Raw genomic sequence first — 19,540 nt, 5'->3', positions numbered from 1 at the left:
TGGGGGATGTTTTCTTGGCACACTTTAGGCCCCTTAGTGCCAATTGGGCATTGTTTAAATGCCACGGCCTACCTGAGCATTGTTTCTGACCATGTCCATCCCTTTATGGCCACCATGTACCCATCCTCTGATGGCTACTTCCAGCAGGATAATGCACCATGTCACAAAGCTCGAATCATTTCAAATTGGTTTCTTGAACATGACAATGAGTTCACTGTACTAAAATGGCCCCCACAGTCACCAGATCTCAACCCAATAGAGCATCTCTGGGATGTGGTGGAACGGGAGCTTCGTGCCCTGGATGTGCATCCCACAAATCTCCATCAACTGCAAGATGCTATCCTATCAATATGGGCCAACATTTCTAAAGAATGCTTTCAGCACCTTGTTGAATCAATGCCACTTAGAATTAAGGCAGTTCTGAAGGCGAAAGGGGGTCAAACACAGTATTAGTATGGTGTTCCTAATAATCCTTTAGGTGAGTGTATGTTGAAAAAGTCTTGAAAAGGTCTTAAAAAGGTATTGAATTTTACTTCAAGATTCCTGTATATACCTTGTTATTTTAAATCTCTGTTCCAGGGCTGCAGTGAATGGATCCAGCTCTTCTGTCTATGCAGCTCCGACCAATGACTTGGACATTGAACCTCCACAGAAAGCCAAAGCTAACTGTCAGTACTCAACACTACCAACCCTAAACTGTGTAGCCCTGTTTCACTGCTGCATTATGTTAGTTCTTCTAAGTTCTCGATATTCTCCATTACTAAGACAACGCTCCATTACGACAATGCACTGACAAGTAATAATATAATAGCCAAAACACGCACACACAGTAGGGTAGCCAAGTGACTCTAAGCAGTGTAGGACAGCACACTTGGGTGTTGGGTTTGTACACACTATCATCTTACACAAAGTTACAAGGCAAGTTGTAGCAGCTAGAATTAAAGGTTATATCAAGCACAGCTAAAATGCTATTTAAAATCCCTTAACATGAATTACAATCTCATAATCGTGTCTTGTCATTTGTCAGAGGCAGTGCTGTATTCACGTTTCTGTTTTGTGTCTGTCTATAATTGTCCTTTTAAAACACACAAGCTCAAATAAAGAATTAGTTATTTGTCAAATAAATCATCAACATTTTTCACAATAATTTTAAATAGATACATTAATTTTATCCAAAACTTGTTAAGTTTGTGTCCACATTCCAGTGTCCGTTGGGGACATTTGCAATTTTAATACTTTAAAGGAGTTCATTAGGAGTATGTTTAAAATATTTACTTATATTTTATGTAGTATTCTTATTTATTTACTTATGTACTTCTAAATTTTATTCATTCAAACAAAGTAAATATTTGCAGAATTTGACTGCAACACTGCATTCATAAAAAACATTTGTCTATCTTCAGTTTCGTTCGAGGATAAATTCAAAGCAAACCTTGAACGAGGGAACGCAGAACTGGAGAAAAGACGACTAGCTCTGCAGGAAGCGGAGAGGAGGGAGCTGGAGCGGCGCGCTCAGAAGGAGAGAGAGGAGCAAGAGAGGAAAGAGAGGGAGGCTCGGGAGGCTGAGGAGAAGAGGCGGAAAGAGGAGGAGAGGAGGCTGGAGCGGCAGAGGGAGCTGGAGAGGCAGAGAGAAGAAGAGCGACAGCGAGAGATAGAGAGAAAAGAGGTGAGGAAGCACGTTACAGCTCTCTGAATGACTGTACCGTATGTACAAGTGTTTTTCTATCAACGTTTCCTGCTTTACAGTCACAGCAGAGTCTTTTCTTTACGCTTCTGTGTCCTGTGTGGGTTTATTCCAGGCCGCACAGCGGGAGCTTGAGCGCCAGAGGAAGGAAGAGTTGGAGAGGAGGCGGCGAGGAGAGCTCCAGATAAAGAAGGAGCAGGAGCAGGATGATATCATCAGATTGAAAGCTAAGAAAAAGAGTCTGGAGATGGAGCTGGAGGCTGTGGTGAGCGGCAAAGAGACATTGTAGTGGTTTATTCCAGCACAACATATCACATTAGCGTAGAGATACTGTAATCATAGATTGTTCATCCAGCCGTCGCACACCCATCATCTCTCTGTCCTTCTGTTTTTCTCTACCTCAGGGTAACAAGCACCGTCAGATCTCAGACCGGCTGCATGACTTTCAGAACAAGAAGAAACTTCACAAGACGGAGCTGGATCTGACCAATCAAAGGATAGAGACACGCCAGCATGACATTAACAACCTGCAGAAACAGCTAGAGGTGTGTGTGTGTGTGTCCACTGTTGTTTTTCACACTACACACAAAACACTATATTATAGTGGAAAAGTAGCCATGAAAGTTATTAATGGTTATAACATTTTGTGTTGCATAAAGGTTTTCCTAAATATTTTTATGACGCATTTCTTTTTGCTTCTGATGCATTTCCTCTCGGTCAGGAGTTCCAGAGGAAGTTGTCCCAGCTGACTCCGGAGCAGAAGAGACTGACTGAGAAACTCAGAAACATGGCTCTGAATAACCTGCCAGGTTAGCACTGATGGAGAACTCAGGAACAACACCATCTTCCAGCAGCACTGATGGATGGATGGACAAATAGGCTGTTGGATACATGTTAGATAAAAGAACATGACAAATTTGGTAGTTATATTACAGTAAATTAGTAAAGAATATGGAATAATTTAACAGAATCCATCAAACCACTGCAACAAATTGAAAAATGAAAACGTATGCCGAGTGCATGAGAAACAAATGAATGAGAATAACTTTTTTTCCCTACTGGGATGATGTCCGCTTGTTTAACTGTGTTTGATCTGTTTGTAGTGTCAACCATGTCTACCCTGAAGGTGGGTGTTACAGAGAAAAAAGGGAAATGTAGGAATCTGCAAGAGCAGCTGAAAACTCTGGAGAAAGACACTGCTGGCAAACTGGCTGAGATGGACCAGTATAACAAAGATATGCAGGTAATAATTAAATACACTAAGTATAACAATAGTAGAATAGCTGACCATGGCATCAGTTAAAATAACATTTCACATTCATATTAAGACTGCTTTTATCCAGGAATAACATGGAGCATGTGAACAGGTTTGCAGATCTTTTAAAAAGTCTTAAATCATATCATATTTTAATCATGTTTAAACTTAAGGGCCTTTGTTAAGAAAAATACTTCATCAGAAACTCGTACGGTTGTTTTTTTATTCATTCATCCAGCGCTCATTTTGTCAAGATTCTTCTTACAATATGCTGGGCTGTGTGAGATGTGTTTTATGTTTTAATACTCCTCTGCTGGATCTAGTGAGGATCTGACCAAGCTGGGCAGACTGTAAAACCTTTAATCACGGCAGATATACTGAAATCCCTTTTCATTTAATTGTGCCTGTAAGCAATGGGGCTCTGCCTCTGGCACAACTTAACTGAGTGCTGCTGTTAAAAATCTTATTCTTTTATTCTTTACTTGTTAATGTTTGACAAGTCAAAATGTCCACCACGAGGAAGAAGTCTTAATTTTGTGGCTTGCAAGAAGGACAGTAGTTTGAAGGGAAGGTGCACAATTAGTTATTTACTTTGTCCAGCGTGATTCTTCCAGCCAATTTGCCTGTTTCCACAAATATTACCTACATACTACTGCAGCTTGTCCCTTGATGCCTCTTCTCTGTCTTCATCCTTTCCATCATAACCCCCTTTTTTCTATCTGATAATGATTTCATCCCTTTTTTATCTTTAACTGTTCTTCTTTTCTCTTCCCTTCTTCTCTTTTAGAAATGATCTTATCTTTCTTCTTTTCTTTTTTCCAATGCTGGATTATTTCCCCTTCTCTCTCCTCTGTTCCCCCTTTCTTTCTCTTCCCTCTTATCCCTTGTCCCCAACCTTACAGTATGTGGGTGTTGAGGACTCTATGCTTCAGGCTGTCTTCTGTCTGCTGGCCTGCCTCCGTAACCTCTTCTACCTACTAAAGGTTTTCGCTTTAGGTCTCTTTGTTGTTCTCGTCTTTTTATCGCTCCTCTGCTCTTTACTATTGCTCTCCTCAAATTTTCCATAATTCTGACATCTTGTGTCTGTGCTGTTTCAGCTTCTCTGGCTTCTCTTATTATTATATTTTAACATACTTCTCTTTTATTTTTCTTTCTTCTCTCTGTTTATGTTTGTGCATGCTGTGTGTGTTCAAACCTTAGCCTTTACGTATATCATTCTTTAATCCAGTTACAATCAAGCGTGTCTTTTGTATGCGTCAGGAACTGAGAGAGAGCCAGAGAAAACAGCAGGCAGAGCTAGAGAGACTTCGGAGCATCAAAGAGGACAAACGGCGTGAGCTGATTCAAAAGAAGCAGCAGGCAGAGGAGAAGAGGAAGAGGGAGGAGGAGAGGAGACTGGAGGAGGAGAAGAGAAGGAGGGAGGAGGAGGAAGCTCAGAGGTATTTCACCTTCACACAGAGTTATTTATTTTTTAGACTTAATTATACTCATGATAATAAGCTTAAAAATAGAATTTCTCGACCTCCTCTAAAATGTCCATTCAAACTAAAATGGCGCACTTCTTCATCTTGATAACTTTTTAAATAAGGTAAATGTTTGCTTTCCCCTCTCAGGCGTATAAAGATGGAAAAAGAGCGGCAGCAGAAGTTGAGGAGGGAGGAAGAGGAGCGTCAAAGGAGGCTTCAGGAGGAGAGAGAGGCCAAAAGGAGGGAGGAGGAGGAGAAAGAGAGACAAGCTCTCATCCAGGCTGCCAAGGAGCAGGTTGAACGAGAGCTCAGAGCAAAGGAGGAGGCAGAGCGGAAGAGGAGAGAAGCAGAGGAAAGGAAGAAAAGAGAAGAGGAGGAGCAGCAGAAGCAAGCAGAGAGACGGAGACAGGAGGAGGAGAGGCGAAAGCTTGAGGAAGAAAGGCGGCAGCTTGAGGAAGAGAGGAGGAAACTAGAGGAAGAGAGGAGGAAAGAGGAGAAGAGACGGAAAGAAGAGGAGGTGGAGCGACGCAGCATAGAGGAAGAGAGGAAGAGGTTAGAGGAGGAGCGGAGAGAAGAGGAGCGCAGAAGAGAGAGGGAGGAGGAAGAGAGGAGGAAACAGAGGGCAGCCCTTGCTGCCCTCCGAGATGAGGAGGAGAGGAAAAAGCGAGATGAGGAGGAGAGAAGAAAGAGGGATGAAGACAGGAGGAAGCTTCAGCAGCAGCAGCTGGAAGAGGAGAGGAGGAAACTTGAGGAAGAAAGAAAGAGAGCAGAAGAGGAGAGGAAGAGAAAGGAGGAGGAAGAGGAGCAGAGGAAAGCTGAGGAAAAGAGAAGGGAGAAAGAGGTGGCATCTCATCTGCAGCCGCAGCAGCAGGCAAGTGGAAGAGGGAAAATGGATATTCAGGAGAAACTGACGGCTCTGCTGAGAGGACTGGAGGAGAGGAAGGGTAAAGACACATGTCTTTGTGCTTTTCCATACTTCTCTGTAGTCAATTCCTGCCTTCAGTGTGTATTAAAACCACATTATGATCCCTGATGTGCATTAGGGGGGCAACCCAGGGCCACACAACACAGGAAGTCAGCGGCTCTCACGTCCTTCAAAGCGCTCTACCCGTTCACTGAACGAAATAACGAAGAGCTCAGCTTTAATGCAGGCGATATCATCGAGGTATGGTTGAAGATCCTGTCTGATAAGGGCGTGACAAAAGATCCAGCTGCAACAGATTAGCGGACTATTCTTGTTAAAATTTTTGTCTCTTCTTCTCTTCGTCACTCTTTGACTTTTGTTCCTCTTTATCCTTCTCAAACTTTTCTGTCTCCGGTCAGGTTGATGAGACAGCAGAGCGGGAGGAGGGTTGGCTGTACGGCAGCAGACAGGGGAAGATGGGCTGGTTCCCTGAGAGCTACGTCGAGAGAGTGGGCCAATCAGACGCAGCCAATGCTGTTGCTGCTGCCAGTGCCCCTAAAGTGCCGCTCCAGTCACAGCTTTCCAGTGCCCTTGACTCTGTCAAGGCAGCAGGCACGAAGTCTGCCTTCACACCAACGCACTTTCCAAACTCTGCTCCCTCTGAGACACAAGGACAGGTGAGAGGTTTAGAGAATGTAGCACGTTAAACAACAGATCTGCCTCACGACTGTACTGACTCACTGTACTGTCTTTCTCTATGTGCCTCTGTCAGCAGGTGGTGGGTAACCTGTTGGCAAAAGCCCTGTGTTCGTGGACAGCAAAGACGGACAACCATCTGAACTTCAATAAGGATGATGTCATTCAGGTGTTGGAGCAGCAGGAGAACTGGTGGCTCGGAGAGCTGAACGGTGAACGGGGCTGGTTCCCCAAGACATATGTGAGACTGCTGGAAGAAGAAGAGAGTTCAGAGTAAGTCTTCATACACACATATTTGTTCCCTATAATTAAACTAATAGGAGGACAGTGGCTTTGTCTCTTTGTGAAAATGTCAACATTTTTAAATTTTACATTCCTCTAGGAGCTCTTTCTGGGGACCTCACTAGTCAAACAACTCATGAAGGCAAATTACTGATTTAACTGGCAAATCACCTGGATTGACTTGTAACTGAAACACGCACAGCTGTGTACCTCACTTCCATTTAATTCCTCAGATATACTTCAGGCCTTAATTTCCATGTGTTTTGTGAGTTTTATTTTATTTTTTATTTTTTTTCCTTGAATAGGCTGACCTTGCACAGTGATTGCTGAATTATTATACTAACTCAATTTAGAGCAGAGAAGTTTGTGTGAGGCACGCCAATTCGAGAATTATTTTTTTTTGTTTTAAATTTTCTTCAGTCTGAAAGTAATCCACTGATAGCTGTCTCTACATGTGTGCATTGCAAAGAGGATGTGCTTATTTGGCATACTTTTACTGGTGCCAGTTTACCTAAATAAATATGGGGCTCATGTTGTGGCCTACAGCTAACTTACTGACTCCATGGGCATGGCGTAAGGGGTTTTGTCTGAAGGGGGGGCGCACAATGTCACTTTGAAAACCTTTGAAGGAAATCCACTTTCTCCTCATACATAAAATCAACCAAAAATTCCACTTTTGTTTGCCACAATCTGTTAATGGTCATGAGTATATCTGTCATATATCATTTGTAAACGCGTACAAACAACTCGGTTGCCTGACACACATACCTGTTACCTTTCCATACCGACATATTTTGTGGCCGTTGAGGTGCTTTTTATCTAAGGGTAAATCAGTGAAAACATGCGTCAGTGACACAATAATGTCTATGTGTCGGCGAGTGTGTCTAAAGGTGAGGTAACTGCTCCAGTATGTAAGGTATTTAGGCTACAGATGTTTCTCTGATGAGGAATCTGCTGTGTAACCGTGTCACACACACTTAGAAATCACACTGCAGAGTTATAGATATGGTTTGATTCCAGCTGGAGTTGTACAACACTGTTGTTGTGAAAAGGAATCTGAGCCTGAAAGTGAAGTCATGTACATGTTTCAACCTTCACCTCTGATCATGTGGTTTGGCTACTGAGGACCCCAGAGAAGAATCTCTGCTCCTTTTTGTATTGAAAGAAGCCAATTTATGTGTTTTCGGGCCTTTTGACTAGTGTGTCTACTGGTAGTCCAAGCACATTCAACTCATAGACCCCAGGGCAGACCCAGCCCATGCAGCAGAGATTGATACCCCCATCTGGCTTAAAGGGATAGTTTGGAATTTCTGAACTTGAGCTGTATGAGGTACTTATAGAATATTTTCAGCGCTTTACCTTGTCGTCAGACAGCCATTTCCTTTTGAACTACTTTTTCCCAACCGTAGAACTTCCATTTTCCTACACATAAGCGCAACTTGGCTGCGCACTTTATAAAAGAAATGGCTCTCTGACAGCAAGGTAAAGTGCTAAAACTTTCTAAATACAGTGAACACTGGAACTGACATTAATATTTTTCAGTGGGCTGTCATTTAGGTAGCTAAAATACATTTTACTGGTGACCCTGTCCACAGCAGTACATTGCTTAGCCTCAGTGAACAAATCTCTGCTTCTCCAAACTGGGGACATGCCATCCGCCACCTATTGCGGGTCAAATATTGACAATGGATATGTACCTCATACATCCCCACTTCAAAAAACCTAAACTATCCCTTTAAGAATGCCTTGCGTCCCCCAGGAGGAGCTGGAGGGCACAGCTGGGGAAAAACTATTTGGTACTACTTTGCTTGTATAGTTTTCTGCTTGCCTCTGTGAACCAGATACAAGTGGATGGATGGAATACAAGAATAAATGTTAATGTACTCTTTCTGTGTTTACAGCTTGAAGAGCCCCCCTCCTGATGCTTCAGAGCCTAGCGACAGCCTGCAGCTTGAAGGTACAGTTCCTCTGAAATATCACCCTCATGTGGTTCAGTTAATATTTATTTTATTTTTTTATTAGATAGATAAAAAATACTTTAAAACAAGGACAACAATTTAAAACAAATATACAAAGCACTCTTCAGGTGTTTCTGAATAATTCACAGACTATGGTCACACACTTGATTGTCTTTTAACCATGATTTTAAATTTAATTTAAATGAATAACATGTTTCACAATCTCTAATAACATTTGGCAGACTTTTCCGTGTGTGAGCTGCTCTTACTGACAAAGCTGACTGTCAGAAGACAGTCCTCCTCATAGGTATTATACAGTCTCCTCTTGCTACCGACCGAGTGTGTCTATTATCAGTTGTTTTCTGCTTTATAAAAGCAGTAAGACGGGGAGTAGCCAAGCCATGAAAAATCTTATAGCTGAGACAAGCATCTGTAAATTTAACATGATTGTCCCAGCTTAGTAAATTATGATTGTTTTAGACTGTGACTGTGGTGATGAGTATTTGGCTTTCTATCAAGCACCTTGGAAGCCTGGTGGTACACTAACAGGTTTGATATGTCATACTAGTCAAACAGTATGAAATATATGGCATGATCATAGCATTAAAATATACTGTTGCTGCCTTAATATTTAGACAGTTTCTGATATGGCAAAAGTTTGACAAATTAAACTTAACTGTATTTATTACCTTCTTAATTTGTTTTTTTAATGTAAGATTAGAATCAATTATTACACCAAGATATTTAAAATCAGAAATCAGCTTTTCCCCTGCAGTGTAAATATTGGGTGTGAGATCATCTACAGAACTCTTCGTGAGGAACATACAACCTATTTTCTTTGTTTAAATGAAGACAGGAGTTATTAAGCCATTGTGTGACATCGGCCATCACTGCTGTGAGCTTACATGCAGCTTTCTGTTTTTTTGCTGCGTGCACATAAATGACAGTATCATCAGCATACATTTGAATTTCAGACTCATTGCATACAGTGGGTAGGTCATTTATGTAAAGGCTAAAATACAGGGGCCCCAGAATTGATCCCTGAGGTACACCAATACCACACTCAGGGGCTGATGACACCTCATCATTTACCTTGACCCGCTGTGCTCTGCCTTCAAGATATGATTGCATCCATTTAATACTATTAGGGGAGAAGTTAAACAATGAGAGCTTTGTAAGTAGGACATCATGATCCACAGTGTCAAAGGCTTTCTTTAGGTCCAAGAATAACAACAACTCCCCCTTTATCTAGTTTAGATCTCACATTCTCAAGGAAAAAGCAATTTGCAATTTCCGTTGAATGGTCTCTATAATCTAAAGCCAAACTGCATAGGATGCAATCTGAAAGGGGCAGTTGTTAAAGTGGCTAGTAAGTTATTAGCCACATATCTTTCAATTACCTTTGACATGGTAGGTACTAATTGGTCTATAATTGCAGTACCTCTGATGGATCACCTGTTTTGTGAATTGGTGTTATTATAGCTGTCTTCCATGCTTTTGGATAGATCCCTTCATTAATCCAGTCCATACACATCTTTAGCTTTAGAACTCTTAAGGGAATTGATAATCATTCTTACTTTAATTTCAGAAATTTCCTGAATCTCAAACACAGGTTTATTATAATTTATAGGCATTGTGCTTATTAAATTGGTGGAGGGATTCTGGATCAGTGTCCCTACTGATTCTACAAAATATGAATTAAGAGTTGCTGCTATTTGAGCTTCATCCTGTGTAATACTGCCATTCACACAGATTTCAAGGCCACCATGGTAACCCACCAGGTTACCATTATGATGTTTACCTGTCAACCTCTTTATGTTCTCCCAAATGAATTTAGTATTTCATTTTGCTTGGTCAATAACATTAACAAAAAATATAGCTTTTGCTTTCCTAATCTCTCTTGTTACCTTATTCCTTAGTCCCACAAACTTTAATCGATCCGTTACTAGTTTCGATTTTAAGGTGGCTTTCAGTGCCGCATCATGTTCTCTCATCAATTTATGTATATCACCATTTAACCATGGAAGAGAGCTTTTTTGTCTGCGGCCAGGTTTAGTTTTCCTTAAAAAAGTATTCATTATACATTGAACTTTGGAGAGAAAAATCTGAATGAGACAGAATATTATTCCAATTAATCCCTTTTAATTGCATTTTCAAAATTATTTTGTTCTCCCTTAGGTATTCTGAGCTGACTCGGCAGACCGGGTTTTTTTACAACACAACTAAGGCGCTTTTTGGATTTGTTCTTCATACAGTACATACATTTATGTTTTAACATTTTTATGGGTCAGACTTGGCATTTTGTTTTAGTTTTACCATGGACTTGAATTATCTATTGTGTCTCAAGTTCACAGTATAATCTGTATTTTTCTCAAAATCAAATAAAGTGCCTGTTTATGTATGTTTACCTGTCCAGATAAAGTCGAGACACTCCTGACTACAGTATTGTGGAGTTCAGTTTACCTTAACAGCAGGTCTTGTATAGGCTGGAGCATAATCTACAGTGCCATTCATTTATGTTCATGTATTCTCTTTCCTTTCCAGAATACGTGGCGTTGTACACCTATGAGTCTCCGGAGCCTGGTGATCTGACATTTAGAGAGGGAGATGTGATCTTGGTGAGCAAGAGAGAGGGAGAGTGGTGGAACGGCTCTATAGGCGACTGCACAGGCCTCTTCCCCAGCAACTACGTCAAACCTAAAGAGACCGATGTAAGAGTGCTCACCACATACAAGATGAAAAAACTTTATTTTGTCCATTACTGTGTGACATGGTGTTTGCAAGACGTTCCTGTTAGTTTCTCCCTGTAGATTTGTAGTGAGGATACTATTGTATTGCTTTTTTTCAGACATCAAGCATATCTGGAAAGAAGAAGCAAGGTGAGCTCACTGTAGACTTCTTTTTCTCCTGTTTTTTGGATTTTGCTGTAGTTTAAAGTTACATTTGTGTCTCTTTGTTTGCCCAGAGATTGCCCAGGTGGTTAGTGCCCACTCCTCTACCAGCCCCGAACAGCTCAATCTGGAAAATGGCCAGCTCATTGTCATCCTCAGCAAGAATGCCTCTGGCTGGTGGCTTGGAGAGCTGCAGGTCAGTGTTCAACTGCTGTTCAAACCTGCATGGCCTTTAGTACTGTACAGTAGACCACAGAGGGTCTGTGATTCATCTCCATTCAACTCTGTTGCCCTTCAGCAGCTGAGGCTTCATATTGCTGGAGGTTTCAGTTCAAAACTCACTGTTTGTTTTTGTTTTCTAACTGTAGGCTCGTGGTAAAAAGCGTCAGAAGGGCTGGTTCCGTGCTTCTCATGTCAAAATATTGGGATCTAACAGCGGCAAGTCCACACCAGCACCACAGCCAGGTAACACACACACACTTCTGCAAGTCAGGTGAAGGCCAGAGGTGAAGAGTTACAAAGTAAACTACATAAATAAAATAATGGTGTGGTAAAATAATAGTGTAACTTACACATACACACTCTGTTCTCTTCTCTCTCAGTCTGTCAGGTGATAGCCATATATGACTATGCAGCCGCCAATGGGGATGAGATGAGTTTCTCCAAAGGTCAGCTGATTAACGTTTTAGACAAGAACAACCCTGATTGGTGGAAAGGAGAGATCAACGGGACCACTGGTCTGTTTCCCACCAATTATGTTACGTTAACCACAGCGGATTGTGACCCCAGCCAGCAGTGTAAGTAAATCCCTTAATCATTATATCATGATTATGAATGACAGAAATATGCATGTTTTAAAACACGGAGATGCTCTTCTTCCATGTTGCTTCACGCCACTGTGACTGACTAAAACTTATCCTTTGTTCATCCATGCAACGGCCATCTACCATCATTAATATTTTTTACATCCACCCATCTCTTCATCTGTATATTCTCTCTTCTCACTGACCGTTTCACCTTTTCCCTGTTTTTCCCACTTCCTCCCTCCCCCAATCTATATTTCTCCTTCCCTGTCTCTCTGTTTCCTTGGCTTCTGTCTCTCTCTTCTTCTAGGGTGGTAGAAAGTCCTCTTCTTCCTCCTCCTCCTCCTCCTCTTCCTCTCCTCCTCCTGACTTCAGAGAGACCCGCTATTACACACTGCTTTGAAGGGGCGGAGTGTCTGGACCCCCTATCTACTAACTTCTCCCACTGAGCGTGTGCATGTGTTTGTTTGCGTGTGTGTGTGTGTGTGTGCATATGAAATACAGAGCAGAACAGAACAGGTGTGTGATAGAGGAAACAGGTCATGAGTTGCCTGTGAAACTTTCTTGACTCTGAATGCTGATTCTGTGAGATGTTAAAGCCTCTGTGCCTTCTGGGATTTCCTTCGCTCCTTGTTTTGACTGTGAACTGATGATGCTAAATCATCATGTAATTGATCAGAAGCAGAGGGATAGTGAGTCTCTCTGTGGCCTGTCCCTCTTCTTTCCTTTTGTTTCTCTTCACAAGACATTTAATTTTCCCTAATATTCATGCCACATCCCCCTCTTTTCTTCTTTTCCTCTTTTTATTTTCCATTCTTACTCTTTCTTACAATTTTAGAGTTCAGCTCACACAGAGCCCACTATTTCCCTCTGTCTCTCCTCAAGGATTCTGACATGAGTCACTTTATGACCGTTGCTCTTTATACTTAAAATTAATATCGTACTAAAATTTAAGCCTGTGGGTATTTTGAGAGATAATGGACCCACCCATCCTTCATTTGTCTTTAAAATACTTGAAACAAGGCCTCAAGTGGCAGTATGACAGTATTTTTAATTCATGAAAGAAACATGTTCAGGAAGTAGTAAAGTAAAAGATGTGTTCAGGACTGAATTAGAAACTTGAGTGGAGAGTTTGTATAAAATAAAACATTTGCAAGATCTCTACCAGACAGATGTTTGAAGATGTAGCATTAAACTTCCAGTTTTTCCTGCTCTGACATTTTGCAGTGAACCTTTTGATTTTTAAATCAAAGGCCTTAGAAAACTTTCTTTTTAGGATATTTTGGGTCTGAAATGGTACAAGCAGAAGCTGTCTTCTACATTTAAAAGCCATAATTGGATCAGCTGTTCATCACTGACAGAAGGAACATACGTTGCTTTGAAGTGAGATGGTGTGACTCTTCACCATATGGCTAACTGTTCCAGAGCCGCACACAGACACAAACTTTGCCTCTGGGATTATAATACAAACTGCTGCTGCACCTTATATTAACTGGCTGCTGCTCTGAATGTTTTTGTTTATGCAGAAAGTGAATGCGTGTCTGCTCATGGTGTTCGAAAAACTAACACAGTAATTATTGTGAGGACTGAGGATACATTTCGTTCGGGTCAACAAGTGGGGAAAAAAACAATATCTATGCAACTTCAGATGAGGTGACTCTGGTGCCCAATCTGATGAATACTGAGGTGCACTGACATGTGACTGGTTTTAAGAGACCCATACTAAATGTCTTGAATGTCTGGATGTCTTTAGTGCAATACTATCAAATTCATTGTTATGATGACGAACCGTAATGCAAGGAAAGCAAATTGTCACAAATTTTTCTTTCATTTAATTCAGAGGTGACTCAGTTTACCACAATCGTCCCTCAGATTTGTGAAAGCCTGCAGTAAAAATTAACCACATTGACAGAAAGCAGCATAGCAGCAGAGGTTGTTAGCACAACTGATTTGACAATATATTTAGAACATTTGTGGTACAAGATGGTGTAACTATTTTTAAAGACGTGTCTTAATATATTTTCTGATTCTGAAATAAAACATAAATAAAGATTGGTTTGAGATGACAGAAGTGTTTTTTTATTGTTAAATTAAATAATTAAATCAGTCTGTGTGTGTGTGTTTATATTGTCAACACAATACCAACGATTAAGATGGACAGAGATACAGTATGTGACTAAAACTGTTTTAGTAACCTGCGTTTTTAATTTAATTTTTATGCCTAAACTGTGACAATATCAAATATCGGATCTGGACATTCTCTAAGAAAATATTACCAATTTTTCAGGCTTATTTCAGTGGCAGAAGTTATTGAAAAGCTACTGAAAAAGGGCGAGAAAGAAAGAATCCCCCTTCCTGTTTTGGTACAAACAGATTTGGTCTAGTCTGATGCCAGCAATGACAAGATAACAGAAGAAGAAAGAAAGTCAAACTTTAAGCAAACGCCACAGCAGACAGACCGCTAAATAAAATACAGAGGGAGACCGAATGAGCCATGACTTTACGAAGCAGTTTTCACTTTCTAAACCTTTGGGATGAGACAGACGATGAGGGTGAAGGAAGAGAAGGGTCAGTGAGGGAGCAACAGTCAGCTAGTATGGGACCCTCAGATTGGGCTAATGGTCACCCTGTATCAGGTAAGTTTTTGTGTGTCTGTGTGTGTAATTTATGTATGCTAATCTAGAATACAGTCTTGTGTTTCCCTTTCCGTCCATCCTTCTTCTTTTTCTTCCTCTTTTCTTTCTGAAAGCTTCAGTAATGTGCACATAGACTTGAGAAAGGGTCAACAGCAGCACCATCACCATTTTGTCCAAATGTCCAGCAGGCGGCAGTAAAGTCAGTGCGGTGTTGCTGTGGTTTAAATGGTGGTTAGGTGTTGCTGATGTGGCCGCACTAGTTGAATCGTGTTCGTATAAGTAATAAACTTCCCCTTGTGTGTTCTCATCTCCTGCAGGGTGTGCAGACCTGAACAGCCTGGACTCAATGAGTCCCCTTGAGAAGAAGAGACAGGGTTACATCCATGAGCTGATACAGACTGAGGAAAGATACGTGGAAGACTTGCAGATAGTGCTGGAGGTAATGGACACGTGTCCTCCTGAATAATAAATGTATAAACATACATTAGAGTAAATCGACCAAGTACAATTACATGGCGTTAATTTATGAGAACAAAATCTCTCAGGATGTCTGCATGATCTCCTGACTTTTTCTTTCTGTGTAATGTCTTTATACATGTGTCTGTGTGTGTCTTTGTGTAGGTTTTTCATAAGCCGATGTCAGAATCAGGTCGCCTGAAGGATGCAGAGATGGCCATGATCTTTGTGAATTGGAAAGAACTGCTGGCCTGCAACACTAAACTCCTCAAGTAAATATCTCATGGGCCGAGTGAACTGGGGACAGTCGGACTGAGAGTGATAAAATGATAAATAAGTGCAGCTATTTAAATGTTGCATTTATGTGGATTGTCTGTAATAAAATAAATAATAATATATATAAAATAATACAGCGCTGCTTGTGTTTATATATACATGCATTTATGTGCAGGGCGCTACGTGTTCGTAAGAAGATGGGTGGGGAGAACATGGCAGTGCAGATGATCGGAGATATCCTGGCCATGGAGCTGCCCCACATGCAGCCCTACATCCGCTTCTGTTCCTGCCAGATCAGCGGAGCCACTCTCCTCCAGAGTCGCATCGACAGCGAACCGGACTTCAAGAACTTCCTCAAGGTAAGAGAGTGAGCAAGGAAAGGAAGTAAAGGTCTAGGTAATAAACACAGAGGGACAGAACAATAGTGGAGGTGGAGTAGTGGAGGTGTCTGTAGGTGTTTTGTCTTATTTAAAGGCCTTTGTGAGAAAATCTTACAATGCACAAAGCACATTTAGATGTAAATCAGTGTCTGGGCTACATTGTGCTTAAACCATTTACTCTTTAATATCTGCTTTACTTGTTCCAGTTTTAATTTGTGCCTTACATCAGTTCTTTTGTGTTGTTGTTTTCCTCATCTTCCCTTCTCCACCTCAGTTTAAGTTGGCCTAAAATCATTCTCATGTTGTATTTAACAAACCAGATATTCTGCAGTCATACATGCGTTGGTAGAAACATAATATAATACTAAAAAACTTTTCAAAACCAAGTTACTAAGTGCAAATTTTATTTTTTAACCTCATTCCTGAAGTGTCTTTTATTCCCATCAGAAAATTGCCACAGACTACAGGTGTAAAGGCATGCCGCTGTCCAGCTTCTTGCTGAAACCCATGCAGAGGATCACACGCTACCCGCTGCACATCAAAAACGTAGGCCACCGTGTTCATGAGCATGTTGGTGTTTGAACTCTTCATTAAGTAGTTCAAATACTGACTCTACTGTGCGTAATTAGGAATAAAATAATGTTTTGCCTTTGTGGGTGCAATTAACTTGTGTGTGTATTTGCTTGTGTGTGTTTAGATCCTGAAGTGCACCGCAGAGGGCCATGTTGACCAAGGTCCTCTGAAAGAGGCTCTGGAGAGGGCGGAAGAACTTTGTCAACAGGTTTGTTTCTTCACTGATTCCCTCATCTAAGCTCGTCTTTCTATTTAAATGATGTTTCTCTACTGAGTAATTCTGTTAAACAGGTAAATGAGGGCGTGAGAGAAAACGAGAACGCTGAAAGACTGGAATGGATTCAGACCCACGTACAGTGTGATGGCGCTGTAGAGGTATGAAGCTTAGTAATGAACTCACAGCTTGTTATGAATAAAGTTCATTCTTTATAGATCCAATGAATTCAGGAAGTGTTTGCTTGATTACCTTATAAAAGAGTCTGCATTACTCAGATAAACGACAATTTTCCATACCATCTTTCTAAATGTTGTTCCTCTCAACAGAACATGGCCTTTAACTCTCTTACCAACTGTTTGGGCCCCAGGAAACTGCTCCACAGCGGCAAGGTGAGTGCAAAGTGTCTGAAACTGCGAGTCAGTGAACACGTGGGTCAAAAAAATAAGAAATTGAATCTATCTGAATGAATACTTTACAAATCTAAAAAGTTAAAGAGATCAGACAGATTGGGGAGTACAGAGAGATGAAATGTGAAACATTACTGGGTCAGAACCCAGGATGTAGTCGCATGCTATAAGCCTCGGAGTGAAACACAGTAGAGATCAGTGAACTGGTTACATTTGAGCAGAAACCCAACAGAAGGATCTCAGGAGGTTATATAAACTTAGACGTTTGCTTTTGGGCTTGAGGATTAAATGTCTTCTGATGCTGAACAGTCGACTGCAGTACCACCATCACCACTGAGCAGCTTAAATGTTTTCACAGAAGAGAAAAAGTCAAATAAATATGTTTTTGTAATAAAAGTGATTAATATGTTATAACAAATAACACGATGCAGCAATATATCACTTGTTTCTTTTCAGATGTACAAGGTAAAGAGCAACAAAGAACTCTGGGCTTTCCTCTTCAACGACTTTCTGCTTCTGACTCATGCGGCTAAACAGTTCACTTCGTCTGGGCCTGATAAACTGTTCAGCAAGAACAATACACAGCTCAAGATGTACAAGCCGGTAAGACACAAATATACACCCTTGTTCAAAGCAGCATTGCACTGCATATTTTCTTTTTTAAATACATATAAAATGTATTTGTGTATATATTTAATGTTGTGTTTGACAGTGTTTAACATTTTGCTTCCTTTAGCCTGTGCTGCTAAATGAAGTTCTGGTGAAGCTGCCGGATCCTTCCAGCGACGAGCCCATCTTCCACATCTCGCATATCGATAGAGTTTATATACTGAAGACTGACAACATCAATGAACGGTAGCTGCGAACACGCATACACATGGACAGACAGACGGATCTCGTGTGTTTGGTGGCTTTTACGATTACTTTGTGTGTTTTGTGTTTTTTCAGGACAGCGTGGGTTCAGAAGATCAAGGCTGCGTCTGAAGAATTTATTGACACAGAAAAGAAGAAAAGGGAAAAGGCCTATCAAGGTTTGTCTCACATTCACATGGCCGCACTGATGGCAGCCAATGAGATGATCTCTGGATTAATTGGTGTTTGTGTGTGTGTGTGTGTGTGTGTGCGCGTGTGTGCGCGCAGCACGATCTGTGAAGGTTAGTGGAATCGGCAGACTCCTTGTAACCATCTTGGAGGCCACCGAACTCAAGCCTGGCAAACCGAACGGTGAGCATGGGTACACTCATGTTACAGGATGTCCACAGACTTCAGAAACACAAACTCCTGCATGGATACCTAATGAAGCCGAGATAAAGCCACATTTATTTGTAGTACTTCATCATTCCACTCCTTATCAGTCTCTTTCAGTCAGCCTTTTTGTGTCCTCTGTGCTACTGTTGTATTTTTTTCCATATTGCAGAATGCTATCCCATGTTTTGTCTCTTTTCTGGTACTCTTCTATCATCTTCTGTTCCTCCACTCTTTTACATTTTCTTCATCTTTTCTTGTAGAATCGGTCAGCCGATTGTGTTTGATATATGCCTATCATAGATAAATCAGTCTGATATGCAACAATATGATATTTTTGCAGAACATAGTATAATGCAGAAAACTTTGCTTGGGTTATTTAGAAATGTTGTCATCGTGTAGTTTGTCCAGCAGAGCGCGCTACACACTGAAATACACACTGTAACGGTAATAAACAATGACCCCATCATTTTCAATTACTATGTAACTAACATAATATCGACCCCCGTCCCTGACAGCAGCCATGTCATCTGTCATCTGTTATGCTATGTTAGCAAGCTACAGTTTGTAAATTCAGTTCAATTCAATTTTATTTATATAGCGCCAAATCACAACAACAGTTATCTCACAGCGCTTTTCATAAAAGAGCAGGTCTAGACCGTACTCTATGATGCTATTTACAGAAGCCCAACAGTTCCCACCAAGAGCAAGCACTAGGCGACGGAGGCAAGGAAAAACTTCCTTTTAAGAGGCAGAAACCTCGAGCAGAACCATGGCTCAGGGTGGGCGGCCATCTGCCTCGACCGGTTGGGGAGGGAGGGAGTGAGGGGGAGAGAGAGAGAGAGAGAGGCAGCCTACACAATATACACACAGAGGTAAGACAGGAGAAATGTGATCTCTTTTCCTGGTTCCTGTCAGAACACGTGCTGCAGCATTCTGGATCAGCTGAAGAGTCTTAACGGACTTTTTCAAGCAGCCTGATAATAAAGAATTGCAGTAATCCAGCCTAGAAGTAACAAATGCATGGACTAGTTTTTCTGCATCATTTTTCGACAGGACGTTTCTGATTTTCGCAATATTACGTAGGTGAAAAAAGGCGGTCCTTGAAATTTGCTTAATGTGAGACTTAAACGACATGTCCTGATCAAAGATAACTCCAAGATTCCTCACAGTGGTGTTGGAGGCCAGGGCGATGCCATCAAGGGAAACTATATCTTTAGATAATGCGTCACGGAGGTGCTTAGGCCCCAGAACAATAACTTCAGTTTTATCTGAGTTTAACATTAGAAAATTACAGGTCATCCAGGTTTTAACATCCTAAAGGCACATTTGAAGTTTAGCTAACTGATGAGTTTCATCTGGTTTGATCGATAGATATAACTGAGTATCATCTGCATAACAATGAAAGCTT

At 41.1% G+C, this 19,540-nt stretch overlaps 1 protein-coding gene across 3 annotated transcripts in view; it reads left to right on the top strand.

Annotated features, from left to right (window-relative positions):
* itsn2b (intersectin 2b) overlaps positions 1-19,540 on the top strand; it is a 39,333-nt gene that overhangs the window by 15,470 nt on the left and 4,323 nt on the right. For 2 of the 3 annotated variants that reach the window (XM_046031857.1, XM_046031858.1), the window contains exons 11-38: positions 580-668; positions 1,404-1,666; positions 1,800-1,949; positions 2,089-2,229; positions 2,406-2,493; positions 2,788-2,927; positions 4,200-4,378; positions 4,553-5,349; positions 5,449-5,570; positions 5,729-5,986; positions 6,082-6,278; positions 8,189-8,244; positions 10,790-10,956; positions 11,094-11,124; positions 11,211-11,332; positions 11,505-11,601; positions 11,739-11,933; positions 14,893-15,014; positions 15,197-15,303; positions 15,483-15,666; positions 16,135-16,233; positions 16,385-16,468; positions 16,552-16,635; positions 16,804-16,866; positions 17,341-17,487; positions 17,621-17,739; positions 17,833-17,915; positions 18,025-18,108. In XM_046031857.1, coding sequence (XP_045887813.1) covers positions 580-668; positions 1,404-1,666; positions 1,800-1,949; positions 2,089-2,229; positions 2,406-2,493; positions 2,788-2,927; positions 4,200-4,378; positions 4,553-5,349; positions 5,449-5,570; positions 5,729-5,986; positions 6,082-6,278; positions 8,189-8,244; positions 10,790-10,956; positions 11,094-11,124; positions 11,211-11,332; positions 11,505-11,601; positions 11,739-11,933; positions 14,893-15,014; positions 15,197-15,303; positions 15,483-15,666; positions 16,135-16,233; positions 16,385-16,468; positions 16,552-16,635; positions 16,804-16,866; positions 17,341-17,487; positions 17,621-17,739; positions 17,833-17,915; positions 18,025-18,108 — 4,268 coding nt within the window. The remainder of the gene's footprint in view (positions 1-579; positions 669-1,403; positions 1,667-1,799; positions 1,950-2,088; positions 2,230-2,405; positions 2,494-2,787; positions 2,928-4,199; positions 4,379-4,552; positions 5,350-5,448; positions 5,571-5,728; positions 5,987-6,081; positions 6,279-8,188; positions 8,245-10,789; positions 10,957-11,093; positions 11,125-11,210; positions 11,333-11,504; positions 11,602-11,738; positions 11,934-14,892; positions 15,015-15,196; positions 15,304-15,482; positions 15,667-16,134; positions 16,234-16,384; positions 16,469-16,551; positions 16,636-16,803; positions 16,867-17,340; positions 17,488-17,620; positions 17,740-17,832; positions 17,916-18,024; positions 18,109-19,540) is intronic. The other variant, XM_046031859.1, reaches the window with a different exon arrangement.

This window comes from Micropterus dolomieu, linkage group LG20, assembly GCF_021292245.1.
Source record: "Micropterus dolomieu isolate WLL.071019.BEF.003 ecotype Adirondacks linkage group LG20, ASM2129224v1, whole genome shotgun sequence".
NCBI classification, from domain to species: Eukaryota; Metazoa; Chordata; class Actinopteri; order Centrarchiformes; family Centrarchidae; genus Micropterus; species Micropterus dolomieu.
The sequence above is the reverse complement of the archived record's forward strand: the minus strand, read 5'-3'. Positions and strand labels throughout refer to the sequence as shown.